Source organism: Siniperca chuatsi, linkage group LG21 (genome assembly GCF_020085105.1).
Source record: "Siniperca chuatsi isolate FFG_IHB_CAS linkage group LG21, ASM2008510v1, whole genome shotgun sequence".
NCBI classification, from domain to species: Eukaryota; Metazoa; Chordata; class Actinopteri; order Centrarchiformes; family Sinipercidae; genus Siniperca; species Siniperca chuatsi.
Window position 1 is genome coordinate 14,949,820 of NC_058062.1, and position 19,371 is coordinate 14,969,190.

The following is a 19,371-nucleotide window of genomic DNA, read 5'->3' on the forward strand; positions in this document are numbered from 1 at the left end:
ATCTAGCCACAGCAATATCAGATAGACATCTAGAGTAAGAATTTTTGCCTAATGGCGTGTAGTCCAGCAATAGCAGTTCAAAAGTTATTAAATAATGGACCGATAAAGAAGGATTCTGTGGAAAGGCTATTCAATGTTTAATTTCAATACCATATACCAGAACAAGGTCGAGGGTGTGGTTAAAACAGTGAGTGGCTTCATGTACACTCTGACAAAAGCCAATCGAATCTAATAATGAGATAAACGCAGTACTAAGGCATCATTTTCAACGTCCACATGAATATTGAATATTGAAATCACCTACAATAATTACTTTATCTGTTTTAAGGACTAAACTTGATAAAAACTCTGAGAATTCAGATAAAAATTCAGAATAAGGACCAGGTGCGCGGTACATTATAACAAATATAATTAGCTGTCGTGTTTTCAAGGTCGGGTGTGAAAGACTAAGAACAAGGTTTTCGAATGAGTTTTAATTTAGTTTAGGTTTAGAATTGATTAATAGGCTTGAGTCGAAGATGGCTGCAATTCCACCTCCTTGGCCGGTGCCTCGAGGAATGTGAGTATTAATATGACTGGGCGGAGTGGATTCATATAGGCTAACATATTCTTCATGACCCAGCCAGGTTTCAGTAAGACAAAATAAGTCAGTATGATACTCTGATATTAAATTGTTCACCAGTACAGCTTTAGATGACAGAGATCTGATGTTTAAGAATCCACATGTAAGTTTTTATTTTGTTGTGCTATTTCTGCATTTTTGTTTAGGTTTTTATGTATAACTCCTCTTCTGTTAACTTTAGATTTTATTAATTTAAGTGGTTGGGGGGCAGACACCGTCACTAAGGAGTTTTGGGTGGGTAACTGCTCTGGAAGCACAGAGAAGCGTGTAGGACTGCAACTCTATCTCCTGGTCTCAACTCTGAGTTGTCATGATTTTGGTCCACTAATAAACTTGGCCAAATTTCTGGCTATGAGAGCTGCTCCATCCAAAGTGGGATGAATGCTGTCTCTCTTAATAAGACCAGGTCTTCCCTAAAAAGTCTGCCAATTATCTACATTGTTTGCTGGACACCACCTTGACAGCCAGTGGCGGAATGAAGACATGCAGCTAAACATGTCATGTCTAAGTGCAGATATATCAGTATTAATGTGTATATTGGCTGATAAGTAATTTTGGCACAGAAATACCAAGTTAGGTTTGGGGCAAGTGTAAAATGTCCCACTCAGTATATCTTGGTTACAATAAAACAACAACAACAAAAATCAAAGGGATCCATATCAAGATTGTTTGTTTATGTTATGTGTTTTTTCCTATTGGCCGATATATCATTGTTGGATTTGTTTTACTTTTCTAACGTTTTTATAACTTAAATATCAATGTTGGCCTCAAAAATCCAGAATCTTTAAGGTTATAATTTGAAGACGTCACCTTGGTATCTGGGAAACTGTGGCGGACATTTTTCACAATTTTATAATAATTTTCTAGACCAAACACTTATTTGATTAATTGTGAAAATAGGCAGCAGATTAATCGATAATGAAAATAATCATCAGTTACAGCTCTATGTGTGTGTGTATTTAAACCTCTGGGCCCCAGAGAGGTGCTGTATATGTGACATCATAAAGACAGAAACATGCTCTGTAGGGGAAGCCTCATAGATGACATCAGGCCAAATATTTACATAGTCCTGTGTGTGTGTGCAAGAGACAGCAGGAAGATATACATTTCTCTCCTCCACTTTTCTTACTTTTCCCATGATGAATCTATTAGGGGATTCCTGTCTACTGCTATGCGTCACACATCCTCTCTCATACTTAAATGAACACTAACCTTACACACATAAACTAAATCTCCCCCTCTTGTTTGTCAAGCATTACTCAAGCATCTATAACATTTCCAGTTGATCCATAAGGAAAAAAAGGATGGCTGCAATTAAACTGATCCAAGATGCTGATGTGTGAGCTGAGCAAAAGAGAGTAGGGCCAGTGGGACAACAAGAAACAAACGCCTGAATGTGTGTGTATGTGAACACTGCGTGGATCGATATGTGTGTATGTTTGCTGGCTCACAGCTGTGAGCAGATGCAAACTGAACATGTGAAGGGACTGAATATGGGTGAGTGGTCAGGATTGAGCCCAGTACAGCAACTGTATGGATAAACCTTGAAACAGCACAATTGTGACAACGAAACTGAAGCAGAGTGTACGTGTGCTTGCCAAATCATTATCACATGACAATAACAACACACTAGGTACAGAGCTCTCTTCACTGCTTCAAGGACTTCACGATCAGCAATGATGAGGTGTAGCAATGAGCAATTTCTTGCTGCCTGCTTCTCAAATTCTCTCTCTCTCTCTCTCTCTCTCTCTCTCTCTCTCTCTCTCTCTCTCTCTCTCTCTCTCTCTCCTATTTGTTGGTGATGCTGTTGTGTGGGCAGCACATTGATTGATCCTCGGCCTGGCTACAACCGACCTACGCGCCACTGATATTCCCACATCCAACTACTGATAGTTGAAAGATGAGATTAAGAAAATGGAGATAGAAAAGCAGACACTACTTGTTGGGATATACCCCATAATCCAAAAGTTCTAGGAATAATACCAGTGTTAATAATTTAAAAAAGGGATTTTAGAGATCAGTCCCAGATGATTCAAAGATGGCAAGAGATAGCAGGCCTGTTTTCCCATATTCTGACCCAGTAAGGGCTATACAAAAGTAGTGCAATCTATAAATAATGCTGAAAATTTGGGTCAAGCATCTCTATTGCTACAGTTATAATTTGTGGATAGAAGGAGTTCAGTAAAGAAATGTCACAACTTCATAATCCGTATAATTATGGGTTGGGTGATAATAATAATAAGCTTTATTTGTATAGCACTTTTCAAAACAAAGTTACAAAGTGTTTCACAGAAAAATACCAAAAACAGACAAAAAAAGTTATATATGGCACAGAAAGACCAATTATTGCAGAAATGCAAGTTTATAAAAATTAGCTTTCAGTAGAGATTTACAGGAACTCAACAAGATGAATTTCAACATTTTAAGTCTGTATCAGCGGACTAGCAGAGTTTTGTTGCAGGATCTGAGGTTGAGTGCAGGTAAAAGCTCACAAATGTATGCTGAAGCCAGACCATGGAGTGCTTCCAAAGTAAAGAGTAAAACCTTAAAATTAATTCTAATCAAGTGAAAGACAATGCAAAGAGGCTAAAATTTTAGTTATGTGATCTCTTTTTCTTGCAACCATCTCCAAGTTAGAGGGTTATATAAACTAATTTTAAAACAATAGGAAGTTGATAAAAACATGGCTGAATTACTTTATTAACCTGATAATCAAAAGTTGGATCAGAGTCAAAGCTAAGTCCTACATTTCTGACACTAGGCTAAACAGAGGGAACCAGGTTATCAAATTCATCATTAAAGTGTGATGTGATTTTTCATCATTGAATTGGAGGAAGTTATTACAGAGTTTTTTAAGGATACATAAAGTTGCGTGTCATCTGCATAGCAATGAAAAAAAATGTTACTACTACATATTATTGGGCCAAGTGGAAGCATGTAAATAGAAAATAGAAGGGGATCTAGGACAGAGCCCTGAGGTACTCCATAGTTCAGAGGGGCAGTAAACTGAGAGGTATGAGATAAACCACTCTAGCACAGTTTCTACAACTCTTACAATGTCTTTTGGAAGACAAATTAAGATTACTGTAATTACTGTATCAAATGCAGCGCTTCATTCATGTAAAATCAGGGCCAACTCGCCAAACGCTACTGGCAAGGAGATTATTGGTCGCCCTAAATAGAGCATTATCAGTGTTGTGCTTTGCTTAAAAGCCAGATTGAAACTTGAGATTATGGATAAGGAGGTGTTCCTTGTTATTTTATATCAAATTACGAAATCACTGTAACTTAATCTATCACACAGTGACAAAGACATTTCCTGTTGAAGTCAAAGAATTACTTTGGTTTGTTGAGTCAAACTACAGGTCAATGTCTTCTGGGTTAACAAGGGCAACATTTGAATATATTATCAGCTCTGCATGGGGAGATAATACATGGAGACACACAGCTGTGTTCACTCTCACACACACCCACACACATTTAATACAATACATTCAGTTGTTCATGTGTCTCCTACATTACCCACCTTACTAATTCCACCCTTTCTGTTCCTTAATTCCCCAGACACACACGCCCTCGTTCCCCACTCCTGACCCTTCCACATCCTACAGGCTATGTTTTTACTCCAGGAAATCGTTTACTCTCTCTCTCTCTCTCTCTCTCTCTCTCTCTCTCACTCACACACACACAGAATCCAGACCTCTGCATCTTGATGTAACACAGTTGGTATTTAAAATGGGGGGGGGGGTCATGAACACCAGCTCCAGATGTTGGTAAAAAAAATTTCACACTCACTCACTCTCACCAATGTACGGTCACTTAAAAATCAAATGTATGTAAATCTTTATTTCATCTGATATCTTACATGGTTAGTTTTATTCTAAGAAAAAGCCTAACTATTCACTTCAAGTAAATGGGAAAAGTTTTGTCAGCTGACATACCAGGTTAAATAAAGGTTAAACAAATGAAATGCCTGCTCTTTGCCAAAAGGAAACAATTGAAGAGGATTTTTGACATTGTTTCCATGCTCCCATATCAACGTCAGCTGTACTGCTACTGTTCGGCCCTCAAAGTATCATACACATACACATACATAACCTTGTTTTGTCAAAGCAACAAGAAACAACCTCGCATTTGTCCGCCCCTTACAGTATGTCGGCCTAGCAGGCAGAAATCGTGCGCAGATGATCACACAGGCTGAAGTGCTGACTACCTCCAGACACCTCCTGTGCTGTGTGCTGTAATATTAGAGCCGACAGCCAACATCTTTTTCTTATTATTCTGGGCAAAATGAGAATATGAGTCAGGGGACAGGACAAGGAAGAGATGTCAGGGAGCCTGACCTCAGCCATCATCTCATTTTGTATTGTTATAAACTAATGGCCAGCGATTATCATGTTTTGGTTGAAGGGCCACAAAGACCACAAACCAAAGGGACATTTAAGGAATAATGTGCCAAACAAAGAAATGAGAGCAGTTTGCCTCGTCATGACAGTCAATGTCTTTACAGCATCAGCAAACAGATGTTTGCTGCTGTTGTGGGTCTATTTAGTGCTGAAAATCAATGTAGAGAGCAGTGTTTCTACCATGTGTATGTGTGTCTGGTGCAACCCGTTCTCAGGGTACATTACTGCTACAGTACCTCTCATTTTTCTACTGTTTATTGTCAGCAAAGACCTCTCTTCTGTTGCCCTCTCTCTCACAGATCCATGAGTGTTACTATTTATGTTTATTCAATCCTGATCCCATGACCTTAAGCCCTGACCCTTAAAAACTGTGCTCTCTGTCCATGGCTTTCTCACGCAGATCTCTTTCATTCAAATACTACAGTCACAACTCCTAAAGATGCACATGTTTAAGAATTTACAGAAGCTCTATGTAGGAGGATTTTGTGAAAACTGTTGGGACTCTCTTGTGTACTTTGTCTACATGTTGGACTTGTTTAATCTCTGCTGGTGTTTAGATGGAAATCAGAGTTTGTTAAGGTTTCACCACCTGTGATACAGGTGCGTCCTCCCATAGCCCAATGCCCATAAACTTATACCCTCGTGTGAGCACACACATACACACTAAATAAAACATATATGTTGTGAATTACATTCTTGACTGTGTAAAGACATACATAGACCACCTCCACAAACACACACCCCTCCTCTCTCTCTAACTGTTTTAACAGATGTGTGTGTGTGTGTGTGTGTTTGTGTGTGCTCTATAGGGAGCAGATGATCTCTAACAGGCCTCTGAAAATCCTACACATAATGTAGTGAAGTTTATTACAACACAAGTTTCATACTGATTTGTGTCAGCCAAAACATTATATGATGATTCTAAGCTTCAAAGTGCTTGGAAATAACCTTATCAAAGGTCAAACTCATAATGGACATATGAAAGAGAAACAAAGTCTTGTCTTTGTATGCATGTTTCTGCAAAACTCCATCTCCTCCCTTTTCTCTTTGTCTTTCTTTCCCATTCTCACACACTTTACATCAATCCTTTATTTTGCAAAATTATGCCATACTCATGTTTCCAGTGCATTAATCCTGATGCTGACTGTTACCATAGCAATGGCTTTCCGTGTACTTCCTAACAAGCTCTGCGTTATACCAACCAGGAGTGCAGTAGAACTGGAAATAACAACAACAAAAGACCACAATGTGCTTGTGTGTGTGGTTGGAGGCCTCACTACCAACAGAGAGGGAAAATTCAGGCCAGGGAGAGGGGGGAGAGGAGAGCACCAGAGAGTCAGTATTTCCCCCCAAAAAACTTCTGTAAAATGAGCCTGCACGTGTCTGTCTCTATGTGGCTGTGGAATAAATATAATGATGACTTCTCATACAGTACGTCTATCCACAGCATAATATTTGTGTCAACAATAATTGATATCGTGTTTTCTGCTGTGTTAGCCTTCTCATGTGTTGAGGTGTCCAATTAAGATGCATTTAATGGGCAGCTGGCCAGTGCTGCTTGTGAATGATGCACAAAGTTCAGTTTGTGTGAGGATGTCAGCACCAAAACCACCTGCACAGACATGAATGAATACAGGCACACACAATGAAGATGCAAATTCTGCTGGCAAGTTAGGTACAATTGTCCGCTTGGCTGAAATATTTAGTCATTTAGCCGTGTTTACATGTTGATATTCTTGACTCTAATTGTAGGTTTATGTATGTGTGTATCACATTTAAAAAAAGACAAATGATGAATCGATTATCAAAATAGTTGCAGATACATTTTCTGTGCATGTGTATGTGCTTGCGAGTTAAAAAAGGTTCTGGTGAGAAAGTGACACCTGACACATAATGTTCTTGTCCTTGAAATGTCTCTTCCTTTCAGGCACTCCAGCATCAATCATTGTTTCTGTTAAAATGTGTTTGACACAGTCTGCTGGCTTCCATCGTGCCTACAAACAAACGATTGAGCAAGAAAATGAACAGAAAACAGTTTGAGAGACAATAGCTAAGAAAGTGACTGAAATGAGGTCAGGCCTCGATTTAATACAATTTCCTCTAATCTTGTCATGGAGAGATGGACTGAGAGTAGGATGATATGTCTTTTATGTTTTTAACACTCTGAGGTTTTGTCCAGGTCTCTTTTATAGAGCCCCTTCAATTGACTTGGCTTTCAATTTCAATATATTTCAAATATCCAGGTAATTCCAATATACGACACACAATGCATATTATTTATCCACATTATTTTCAAGGTGAAAGTGCTCCGATTTACATGCTGTTTTTTTCCAGCAATTCACTAATATTAAAAGGACATTTCTACTCCACAATAAAAATGGAAAGTTGATTGATAGATAATAACTTTGGTTGGATGAGGACAACAGCCAGGGCGATATTTGATATTTAGGGGTTTGGTGAGCAGACTTACGAGTACAAAAGGCCAACTAAATTGTTGAGCATGTGTCAAAAGTAGATAAAAAATGAGCAATGTGCTCAGTGACAGCAACATTTCTCTCGCTAGCCCTTTAGTCTTCAGGACCAACTACAACAACAAAACGGCTTTTGGCTATACACAAGCCCCTATGCATACCAGGCTTATATAAGGATGTGTAATTCACTGTCGACCATGGTCACCAGTAATGGCCTATTAAGACTTGAGAATCGTAGCAGCCCAACATGACTCAACTGTAATCTTGTTTGAGCTTTGGTGAAGAAATGAGCAAAATAAAGAAAATAGTTTTTTGTTCATGGTTTATAGTTTGTGATACTGAGCTAGAAATGCAGTAAGCAAATGGATGGGGTAAAAACACAGCCTATGTATCTACAGTATATATACTGCATTGTATGTAGACCCAAGAATGTACACACACAGATGCAGAGACAAACCAAAAATAAACCTGAGGGATGAGTGGTCAAAAATACAGGCAGTGTCATGTAACCTGGGGAACACACACACAAACACACACAAAACCCAGAGTGGGGAAATTTATTGGGCAAATGTGCAAGTGATTATAGTTGCAGAAAAGGTTCATGTTTACTATTTTTCTACTGTGACCATGTACATGCCTGTAAATGTGTGTATGTGTAGAGTCTATATTTGTCTCCTTTAGGGCTTTAGACTGTAATATGTAGCTGCAGAGAGAAGAGGATAAAGAAAACAAAATGTAAAACTTTCTTTATCTTTTTCTGACACAATTTGGCATTTGAGTCACACAGTCCTCATATTCCTTGTGGGCCCCCCATCCGACTAAACTGAGACAACTTTTTTAGCCTATATTTGTTTACATGTTGGCAAATAGGCACCATTAAAAGTAAGCCGAATTAGCTATTAGCAGTACCTGCATACAATGTACCTATGGATGCACAGACAACTAACACTGGATTACATTGATACTGAAGAAAACTTAAAAATGTGATGATTCTTAGGCAAGTTCTGGAGTTATAAGGAGCATTTTTTTCTATGATTTCTAAGTGGATTTATCGACGTCAGGATAGAGATTATGATATCTGCAAGTGCAGAAAGTCTAAAAATATTTCTGTAATTTCTGTGTATTCAGATTTGACTGAGTTACGACTACGAGAAGCTGTGCAAATTTTGATGTAAATTGCAGCCAGATGTTGAGTTTTAAAGTACTTTAACTGCCTCCATGAGCTGTGTGTCACAGCTGCTGCAGCTCCAATTATTGACCGTGTTGATAAGCAGGCCAAACTACAACTAACTAAATGTCCCTTTCACCTAAGACAGTATATTTGTCTCATGTCTCTCTCTCCCCTTCAACTCTCCTGTGCCCCTCTGGGGAGGCGTGCCTCACAGGCTCTGCTCTATAGTAACATTCAATTTTCAAATTCAATTTGCACAACGCCAAGCAACTATCTTCCACAACTCTCCCTCTCTTGTGTGACTTCACTACCCTGCAAATGTTTGCTTTCCCCAGCCCCCTGCCCCACTGAGGGGGGGCGCTTCCTGAAACTCCTTCCAACAAATCTTCAAGGTTGTTATTGGCTGCTCTCAGTCTTGGGTTCCCTTGCTCCAAAATGCCATCTGCTCTTTGTCTCTCCATCTCTCCCTCATTCTTTTTCTTCTGCCTTTACTTGAAAATAAAAAGAAACATCTCACAGCAAACTGAGTTGACTTTTACAGCTGTGAAAGACAGACAGACACCAAGACAAAGAATTTGGAGGAGCAAGGAACCTACATTCTTATTAGCTACGATTGTTCACTTGGTGATGAGAGGTTTCATCGCTGATCAGTCTGTTTTCCCCTCTGGTTTAGTTGCGGTAATTACACTGCATTGATTGTCAAAGCTCCTCGCCAGCCACATGGACGAATGACTACTACACACGAGACATAATCTGCTGTATCAGCGTGCAGTGTCAATACTGAGTCTGCATATCTGTGGTGGAATAGTTTCCTTTGAGATAGGACGGGAAAGAGAGACATACAACTCTTTACAGACAAGGTACCAATCGAGTGACAGAGGAAGGTTTCAATGCTGCAGCTCAAAGGGAAGGTAGTTTATGGTCAGTCCTGCTTTTCGTTTTGTACTGCTAATGCCTTTTGGCTCATCCTGCTAAACCTTCTTTCCATTCTTTCATTAGAGTCATTAAAGTCTGAGGGAAATAGAGAAACGAGAGACCTCAAAGCATTTCCTGGGCCTTAGCTGGACCAATCCGACCCCACCAAGCACTGGGATTTCTCCCCACAGGTCACAAAAGCCAGAGCTGAAGAGAGACACACAGACATTTGAGATTTAACTGATTGGCCCTGTCACTGCTCTTGTAGAAATAGTGCCTGAGTGCTGCTCACATATTGGCAGCGCGAACCTAAGTGAAAACACATGTTGTGTAAATGCAGAAAGCAGAAGTTGCACGGCCTTGTCTCGCACATAGGGACCATGGGAAAAACGAAAGCCGATCAGATCTTCCAGAAGAAACAGAGCAGACAGAAACACATCCTGTTTTCCATGTCGACATGGAATAACAAACTGAATTAAAAAAATAAAAACAAAGACGTATCAAATGACTATCAAGCATTATGCAACCAACTGTGACAATGAATATGTGTAAAGAAACACAGGAAGATGAGATGTGAGTGAAAAAACCATTCCCTCTGGAACACATTTCAAAATAAATGCAAAATCTACAATACAAAGGCATTCAGAAAATCTCCCCATCAGCCGTCTTTATTCATATATATTTTTACGATTTCTGTGGATTTCCTGTTTGGCAGAGTCACTGCGTTGTCCATGTCCAGATTCCTAACTTCTAACTGGTCACACCCTCTGACCTCTCTTGCCCTCTTTGACCTCTAACATAACATCTTTCATACATACATTCTTTCAACATAACGCTTTCAGCTAGCCATGTTCTTCCCTCAGGACACACACACACACACACACACACACACACAGATTCACACATAGACAGACATACACCACACATGCATGGAAGGCTGCAGAACAGGATGGAAACTTGCATGACATCTACTAATTTAATCTGAAACTGGCAAAAGAGCAAGAAAACAAGTCTGGAGTGAAAGCTGAGCTGAGGAGAATCTGTTCAAAGAGTTGACTCATTACCTGCAATGTGTTTGCTAATCTGTTTAGTATTTTTAACTTTTGTGTTTGGAAGTTGACAAATCTCTAAGAATACTTTGTTTGAGTGTCTGAGAAAACTTGTGTTTTGGGGCTAAAGCTGGTTATTTGTTGGTCTACTAAGGAGGAGGAGTGTTGGTGAGGCCTTATCATCTTGTTTACACTGACTAAAAAAAGAAACTCACAGAGTGAATAGTTAGACATTTTGGGAAATATACCTGTTATTTGATTCCACTCTCATGTCTCTACGTTAAATATGAAGCTACAGCAAGCAGCCGGTTAGCTTAGCTTAGCATAGCTTAAACACTAGAAACGGAGAAATAGCTAGATTGGCTCTGTCCAAAAGTTTTAAAAAATCTGCCTACCAGCACCTCTAACATATTATATCGTATTTGTTTAATCCATACAAAAACCAAAGTTGAAAAACTACATGTTGTGGTTTTACAGGGGGTTGGTTATGTGCTGGACTCCAGGAAGTGACTGTGCCCGGCCAAGAAACATTCCCACAAATAACCATGTGTAAAACCACAATTTGTCTTTTTTACAGTTTGGTTTTTGTACAGATTAAACATAGACTTAAAGTATTAATTAGCTTTAAAGGTGCTAGTAGGCTGATTTTGTATAGTCAAACAGAGCCAGGTGAGCTGTTTCCCGTTTCCAGGCATTATACTAGGCTAAGCTAACTGGCTGCTGGTGCTAGCTTCATATTTACTGTGCAGACATGGGAGTTGGGAGTGGTGTTGATCTTGTCGTCTAACTCTCGGCAACAAAGTGAAAAGCACATTTTCCAAAATTAAAAAAAATCCTTTAAGTCATTTTGCAAGTAAAAAAATCACTTGTTCCAGCATTTCAAATGTGAATATTTGCTGATTTCCTTTGTCTTGTTTGATGTTAAACTTAATGTCTTGAGGCTTTGGACTGTGTATTGGACAAAACCTATTTCAAAATGTCAATTTGGGCTTTGGGAAATTGTGATGGGCTTTATTTGACTATTTTCAGACACTTTATAGACCAAATGTTTTATCAATTAATCAAGAATAATATCCGAACAGAACTATCCATAATAAAATAATTGTTAGCTGCAGCCCTAAATAACTGTTCAGTTCGGTCGCTAGTCTGACACATATAAGTTTGAGGTCAGCTTCCATGAGGCTAAAAGTGTACCTCAGTTTCACTTTATACCAGCCAGGAGGTATAGGAGCTATACCCAGTCCATAGAATAATGACATTTTAGCAAAACAGGAGAACCTCACATTTTAATAGATCAATAGCCTACTCCCTATAGATCCACCCCCTTAGAAATCAGATAGCCTACCATGAAGTCCATATTTTAAACCAAGAACAGCATTACAGAGTGCACAGTCCTTACAGTAAGTAGAAAACAAACAAAGATGACGATCATGATGGTAACAATGCCGATGTTATTACTCTTTAATCCCACATCCTGCCGTGGTGGAGGGCCTGCTTACCTTCTTCGCAGCCTTTGACGGTGACCTCCTGGTGGGCTTCTGCACCTGGCTGCTTGGTATGACCGGCTGCTTGGACACCGAGCCGTTCTCCCGCTTCTTGCAGGGAGATGATGGGACAGAGGACGGGGGAGGGGTGGGGGAGGCTGGGAGAGAGGAGGAGGAAGGAGGCGCGGCCCCGAGGACGGCCATCTCCTCTGTGGCTGTGAGGCGCAGGCTGCGCAGACTTTCATGCGTCTCTTGGTCCACCACCAGCAACCTGGTTTCATTGTCCACGGCTTTGATCCGCTGAACCACCTGAGGGATAGGACGGTATGACACATGATTGTAATTTACTGGTCATTATTTAAAAAGCAATAAAAGGCAACGTTGGTGTCAATGCACAATAAATTAACTCCACAATCTGGCTGCAGAGAAAAACTACAGACTGCCCTCTTAAGAGAATAGTCCAATCACAGAAAGAGGACATTATATGGTTAACCAGTTTCTCTAGAAGCATATCTACTTTTCTTAGACATGTGCAGTGCCTGCCAGAGTGGTAGAAATACACAAACACTGACACAAATATCAGACTGTAGGTACTGCAAGATGACAAGTCATCGTTTAAGTAATTTTTCATGCAAAAATGACAAACATTTGATGGTTTCAGCTTCTTAAATGTACGAATTTGTTGCTTCTGCCAGACAGACACGTTTTAACATTATTTTTGGTTCTTGCTGTCGGAATAAACAAGACATTTGCTGAAATGATAGACTCTAAGGAACTGTGATGGCATTCTTCACTGTTTTTAAATGATGATGATCAAGGAATCGATAATGAAAATAATCGTTAGCCTAGTTGCAGCCCCAGAATATGATTTAGATAAAGAATAGTCCAAATCAATCCCTCACATCATTCATTTACATATAAATAATTATGTAGAAACATCTCTCAACACACTGAGCAGAGAAGAGATTTTGTCAGAAAGCGTCTCTAACAGTTAAGATGTAGGCAAACATCATCTGACAACACAAGCAACTAAGCAGGACCATGATGCCCCATCATCATTTGTGACCAAATTTAAATCCTGCTGTCTCTATCTGACCACCAGCCAAGACCACATGCAAACAGAGGTGGAGACAGTTTGTCAATGGTATAATTTACAGTGACGGATTTATATGTAGACATTTCTAGGCATCTGCAGAACTTAATATGTAAACAGCGACTTGCTTATTTTCACAATGAGAGACGTTAACATCTTGAACAACATGTAGCCCAAGAGTCTTCTCAGCCTGCCTTAAGTCCTCTGGCAGTGCATACCTTCTCTCTAAACAAAGGGACTGTGCAGGTTAGTCACTTGAAATGGATCATTTGATTGGAAAGTATAACTGTGGCAAAGACAGGTTTTTAATAAACGTTTCATGTGGGCAAACTGTCAGGCCTAAAAATAAGAATCCAATGTTTCACAGTAATAAGTCGCACAGGAGTGGGTATCTGGCTGGTTTGATCGTTACTGAAACCGTCCCATGCCTCTCCGTGTCAGGACGCACGCACCAGCCAGTGCGACTTGTTGATATACCACCGCACAGGCAACTAACGCTGTAACAGACGGTAAAACCACAAATATAAATGCACATCTACTTGCCTGGTGGTGTGTCTCTTTCTCCACGTTAACCCCATTTACTGCCACCACACGGTCGCCGGCGCGCAACCCCGACGCTTCTGCAGGGGAGCCAGGTTCCACTTTGCGGATTAATTGTCCGCTCTTCCCTTTCTCGCCATGCAAGTGAAATCCATACCCGTTCTCCCCTTTTGCCATGAGACAAAGCCGTGGTTTCCGCTCGCTGGTCATTTCCTACTGTCGTTTTAAACCCCCTGCTGTGTTCAGTTAAAGTATAATTATTAAAATGCAAAGATGAGAGTTTAGGAGAGCGGACGCGGGGCTAAACTTCCATGGAGCGAAAACATATCTGCCCGACACGCACGCTTTCCCCCATATTAGAGAAACACGCAAAACAAAAAACAATGTAATCAGCTCCAAATGCACTTCAAAAGAAGGAATCCCACTGTAAAAAAATACATGCAAAAATTAAAATAAAAAAAAGCAAACTTAAACTTTGAGAAAACGATGCGACCAGTCCTCCAGATCGTGTGTCTTCTGTCAGGATGCAGCGCACTGCTGGCGACTCCAAAACTGATCCGTCACAGCGCGCACAGACTTCAGAGTCTCCAACAGAGCATCATTAAAGAGAGGCCTACTGCAGACTTATTGAAGTCGAAAAGATCTGCGGGCGCTCACCTCTCCCTCGACATTTATCCATAACAACTGGTCAGAGAATATGCATGCAGTTAGACTGTAGTTAGCGCAGGGTTAGCGCCTTGTGCGCAATAGCACCACCTCGCTCTTATCCGGCTACCTGTTTGTTTCTGTGAGGAAACTGAAATATTCAGGGCAGAGAGAGAGAGGATTCAAAATTATACAATACTGCCCCAGGGTGGCACAAAATGGTTTGTGAACAAAATGATGAGGCCTATATCTATGGAAGCCCTGTACTGAGAGGCAAGCGAGAAAAAAAGTTCTGGTGATCCATTTTCTCAAGTCTGATCTAACTTGTTTTCTCTCCTGTGTTTATGACTTTAGAACGGGTGAAAAAAAGGTTTGGCCAGGATAATCTTTCTAAGTTTCTTATTTTTTAAAAATCTGTGAAACAGGTGAAAAAAAAAGATTTCCAGGTGAAAATGATTTTGTTTGTCAGGGTCAGTGTTTGTTGTTGTAATACTCTGGTCACAAAAGGCTGAAGTGCACCTCTACCCCATGTTCTAAATAGGACTAAAAGCATTAGTGTTTTCTTCCAGGTGAAGAATTTCTAACCAAAAGAAAGACATGACTGTAATGTCACATAACCTGCTAACACACAATATATGTACCTTGTATTGAGAGTGCATGGAGAAATGAAAACTTTTTTTCCCGCATGTTTTCACAGATGTAAAGAGAAACTTAAAGTACTAAAGTTTTTTTTCACCTGTTCTTAAGTCATAAACACAGGAGAGAAAATAAGTTAGATCAGACTTAGAAAATGTATCTCACTTGCCTCTGTATCTCAGGGCTTCTGTAGTTACCAGATTATTTCAAAGTAAGCAAATGTACAGTTCTGCAGACTGTATTGAGTTTTTGCCAAGATGGACTATGAAAGAAATGCAATGATGCAAATTGTCCATAAATCTTCTCAGCTGTATTGATTTTGTTCACTGATCAATAAACACGATGCAACAATAGGCTAACAGTCATTTAAACCTGTTTAAACCTAATAACCATGAGATGCCTGCCTGTGGATTTCCAGACAGGATTTTTATGAGGGTTAGGGTTACATTCTGGCCCTCTCACATACATACATTCTCCTTCCACACACATATATTTTCACTCTCACATTAATTTTTTTTTTCGTTCTTAAACCCACACATTTTCACTCTCATATTCATATATTTTAACGCACACATTCATGAATATGAGAGCAAATGTATGAACGTGACATTGAAAATATACGTTTGTGAAATTAGAATGTATTATGGCTTGTACAGCCCCTCATAGAAATTAGACCAGGTCCTTGACTAAATCAAAATTGATTGGAAATATGAATTGAATCTTTAATCAGGGTTACTTAGACCTGGTCTGGAGACCAGTCCTGATCATTTTGGATGCACTTCTCACCATCAATTGACGACGGTTTGTAAACCTACATCTTTAACAGGCCGGAAAACTGCTAAATTGAAACAACTTGATTAGTAGAAGTATTAGGCCTACTAGTGTTACTGTTGTTGTTTGGCATACTCACATAAATAACGAGTTGTATATAGACCTATTGGTATTGCCAACAATGATATCAACACTATTAGCCATTAACTTTAACGTAGCGTTGTAGTTCCTCACTGTGACCACTGGAGGGCAGGGAACACTCATGATTCTATGTACACTCAGGCTAACAGTCCACTCCTCTATATTTAAAAAAAAATGTATTCAGAAGAACTGTTTGTTTACTATTATTTCTACCTCAGTGCTGGGATGAACAGCTCCACAGTAACAGGTTAGGCTGGTCTCCAGAGCAGCAAACTGTTATTAAAACTCATTATTGACGGAATTATTTCAGCCATATTTGTTCAGTTCAGTTTGTTGTTGAGCATCATATGTTGAGAAGTAAATATGGAGGTTTGTAATATATAAACCTCTGTCCTTCATCCTTGATGGATCACATATTCCCTTGGATCCAGTTAGAGCTCACAGCTTTATTGCAATGAAAAACAGACAATCTCAATTTATTAGCATTGTGCTACAGATCTTCTTGTCTACGCCGATGGCTCCATTGGCTCAAAGCATCATTTCCTCTATCAGCTCCTCTGGGGAACACACACAAGCACATCAGTGTTTGTCTGCTCTGGAGTAATGGCTCGCTTTTTAATGCACGCCCACCCGCTGATAGATGGTATAATCTTTCCATTTCATACATCATCATCATACATTTCCAGTCAGTCAGGCCAGGAAGGATCATCCTTTTCATGGGGAGACTTTGGTGAATTCAATTTCAGCAGAGACAATACAATGACAGCATTGTTTTATGTTGTTATTGTTACCGCTTGGAGGTTTACTTTATTTTAGATTGGTGTTAACATGTCCTGAAAATGTGACAAAGCCAGTTGACATTTCTTTGTCCCCAGATGAACTATCAGCAGTGGAGCTGCAAAGATTAGTAGATTAGAAAATGAATAGGCAATTAATAAATTGTTATTAAAGAAAATTCTCTGGTTGCAGCTTCTCAAATGTGAGTATTTGCTGGTTTTCTTAGTCTTCTATGATTGTAAACTGAATATTTTTGAGTTCTAGACTTTTTGTCGGACAAAACCAGACACGTGAAGACGTTGGGCTCTGGGAAACTGGAAACAGACATGTTCCTCTATTTTCTGACATTTTGTAGACTAATCAATTATGAGAGAAAATAATTAGCAGATTACTTCATGATGAAAATTATAATTAGTTGCAGCCCCAACCAAAAGGAATTAAATCAGATGCATTTTTTAAATCTGCATGGGGATGCAGCGAATAGCTGCATTCCTGCATACAAGTGAATCAAAACCTCAGAAACTCAAATCAGAAACACCATGATTCAAAGTAAAACATAGAGAGAGACAAATGTTGTAATGTTTTTCTCTACAGATGTGTTGCCTCCCTCCTCCCCTCCATATTGCACATTCTTTTCTTGAATTTCACAAAAACATTTTCCTGCCAAACAGCGTTTTCTTGCCATGTTTCAGACCTGCCAAAATTCTGACAGATGTTTTCCAGCACTGCAAGAATGTTACAATGGCACTGCATGTGTGTATCAAAGATATGTGTGCCTGAAAAAAACTAAAATACTATATTATATACTACTACTTACTATATAATACTTTGTTAAGGATGTACAAGCTGCTTTGCCCTGTGTATGTTTTTGAGATTAAATGTGTCAGTCTGACATTTGGAGCACACGATTTATATCAATTACAAGACTTCCATGAAATAATGTGACATGTGCACTCACTCATGCATGCACACACACTCACAAGCCGGCATATTGATGAAAAGATGAAACGTCAGTTATAGCAAGCACGCTAATCATGTTTGTCAAGCCTTGATAATGTTTAAAGTGCTCTCAATTTCCTGTTGCCATCTATATCTGTCTATTTGTGTGAGATATAAATGCTGTTGAGTGCAACTTAATCATCATCCTAGATACACATTCTCCCGCTATCTTTTCCCTTCCCATTTCATTATCACATCAATGGTTCTCCTCTAATTGGTGTATGGTGGGTGGAGTTGACGGGGAAGCTTGCGGGGGGGCTGGTGTTAATTGATTGACAGCTCCTTGATGTGAAAGGCGAGTTTAGTGAAGCGAATGCCTGCAAATATAAAGAAAAACAGATGGGGAGCTGTGGTGATACTACAACCTTTTTCTGTAATGGATGGAGGTAATGGATGGATGTCTTTCAGCATCTTACACACACACACACACACACACACACACACACACACACACACACACACACACACACACACACACACACCCTAAGGTATGTTTAACAGTACCAGCTAGGTATTTGGCTCAGTTGCCCTGTGTTTATATTAAAGAAGACAGTGGATGCCATCAGGGGAGAATCCCTGGGGGGAAAATCCCAGTTTAGTCTTTGTCACAGCTTCACCTAAATGGCTCCATGAGTCAACAAACACACAGGACACACACAACGTCCACAACAGACAATGTTATAAGCTCCAGGTTTTTTCAGCATATGACACAACAAATGCCTCCTCAATTTAGCTGTTCCTTGATACAGACTTAAGCTACAGTTTATTTATTTAGCCAGAATTTTTTTTATTTTTTTCATGGATGTAAACAACTTATGAAACATTTCCTATGACTAAGACTCAGAGAGGTTTAGGTCTCAATTCATCCAACAATCCCTGACATCTGAAGAAGATGTGCTCGCTCTGCGTGCTACGGCACAGCCTGACCGCTCTCACACCACCGACATGTGTATTAGACTGAACAATGCTTTTTTCAGTTTGTTCTATCTGAATTAAAGTCAAATTGTCAAAAATGGTTTCTAAGCTTTTGAACTGTCTGTTTTACATAATTGCATAATTTGGTGTGGAAAAAGCACAAACACGCTGTCTGCCATGTGCTTTTGACCAGGTTTAATTGTTCCTGACACACTGATGCTCTCCCTGCTGCGCCTCTCCTCCCACTGAGGTGTATTCAGCTTAACAGAGAGTCACCAAAATATCAAATGGGCATATCTGAGAAAGAAACCTGTATGAGGAAAAGGTCACATTGTCTGTGCAAAGCTCCAGCATGCATCATGCTATGATGTGGACTGATGCTATGTGAACAAATGTAGAACATGACAGTTTATAGTCCTAAAACCATCATCACTGGATTACTTTAGTTGTCACAGTCCAAAGTCTCTAGGTCGCTGTGACAGTATTATAGTCCTGCTATTATGTCTTGTAGCACTACATCTGGTATCTTAAAAATGACTTTGACTCTTTCCAAATCAATAACAGATATGGAAACAGAGAGAGTGGGCAACTGATATTGAATGACAAAGAAGGCATGGACATCTTGGTTTATATTTATACATCATATCGTGGGTTTGGTTTACTGGAGCAACTTTCTGTTATGCATTATTGAAATGGACAGAGGCATCATGCCTCTCCCCCTGGCAAAGGGAGGAAA

The 19,371-nt window shown here is 39.7% G+C and overlaps 1 protein-coding gene across 2 annotated transcripts in view; it reads right to left on the minus strand.

Annotated features, from left to right (window-relative positions):
• LOC122868443 (Na(+)/H(+) exchange regulatory cofactor NHE-RF2) overlaps positions 1-14,503 on the minus strand; it is a 38,970-nt gene extending 24,467 nt beyond the window's left edge. Inside the window, exons 1-2 of one of the 2 annotated variants that reach the window (XM_044180405.1) lie at positions 13,755-14,503; positions 12,134-12,427 (exon numbers count right to left, since the gene is read on the minus strand). In XM_044180405.1, the coding sequence (XP_044036340.1) occupies positions 12,134-12,427; positions 13,755-13,961 (501 nt within the window). In that variant the 5' untranslated portion in view covers positions 13,962-14,503. The remainder of the gene's footprint in view (positions 1-12,133; positions 12,428-13,754) is intronic. The other variant, XM_044180404.1, reaches the window with a different exon arrangement.
• Positions 14,504-19,371: the final 4,868 nt, after the last annotated feature.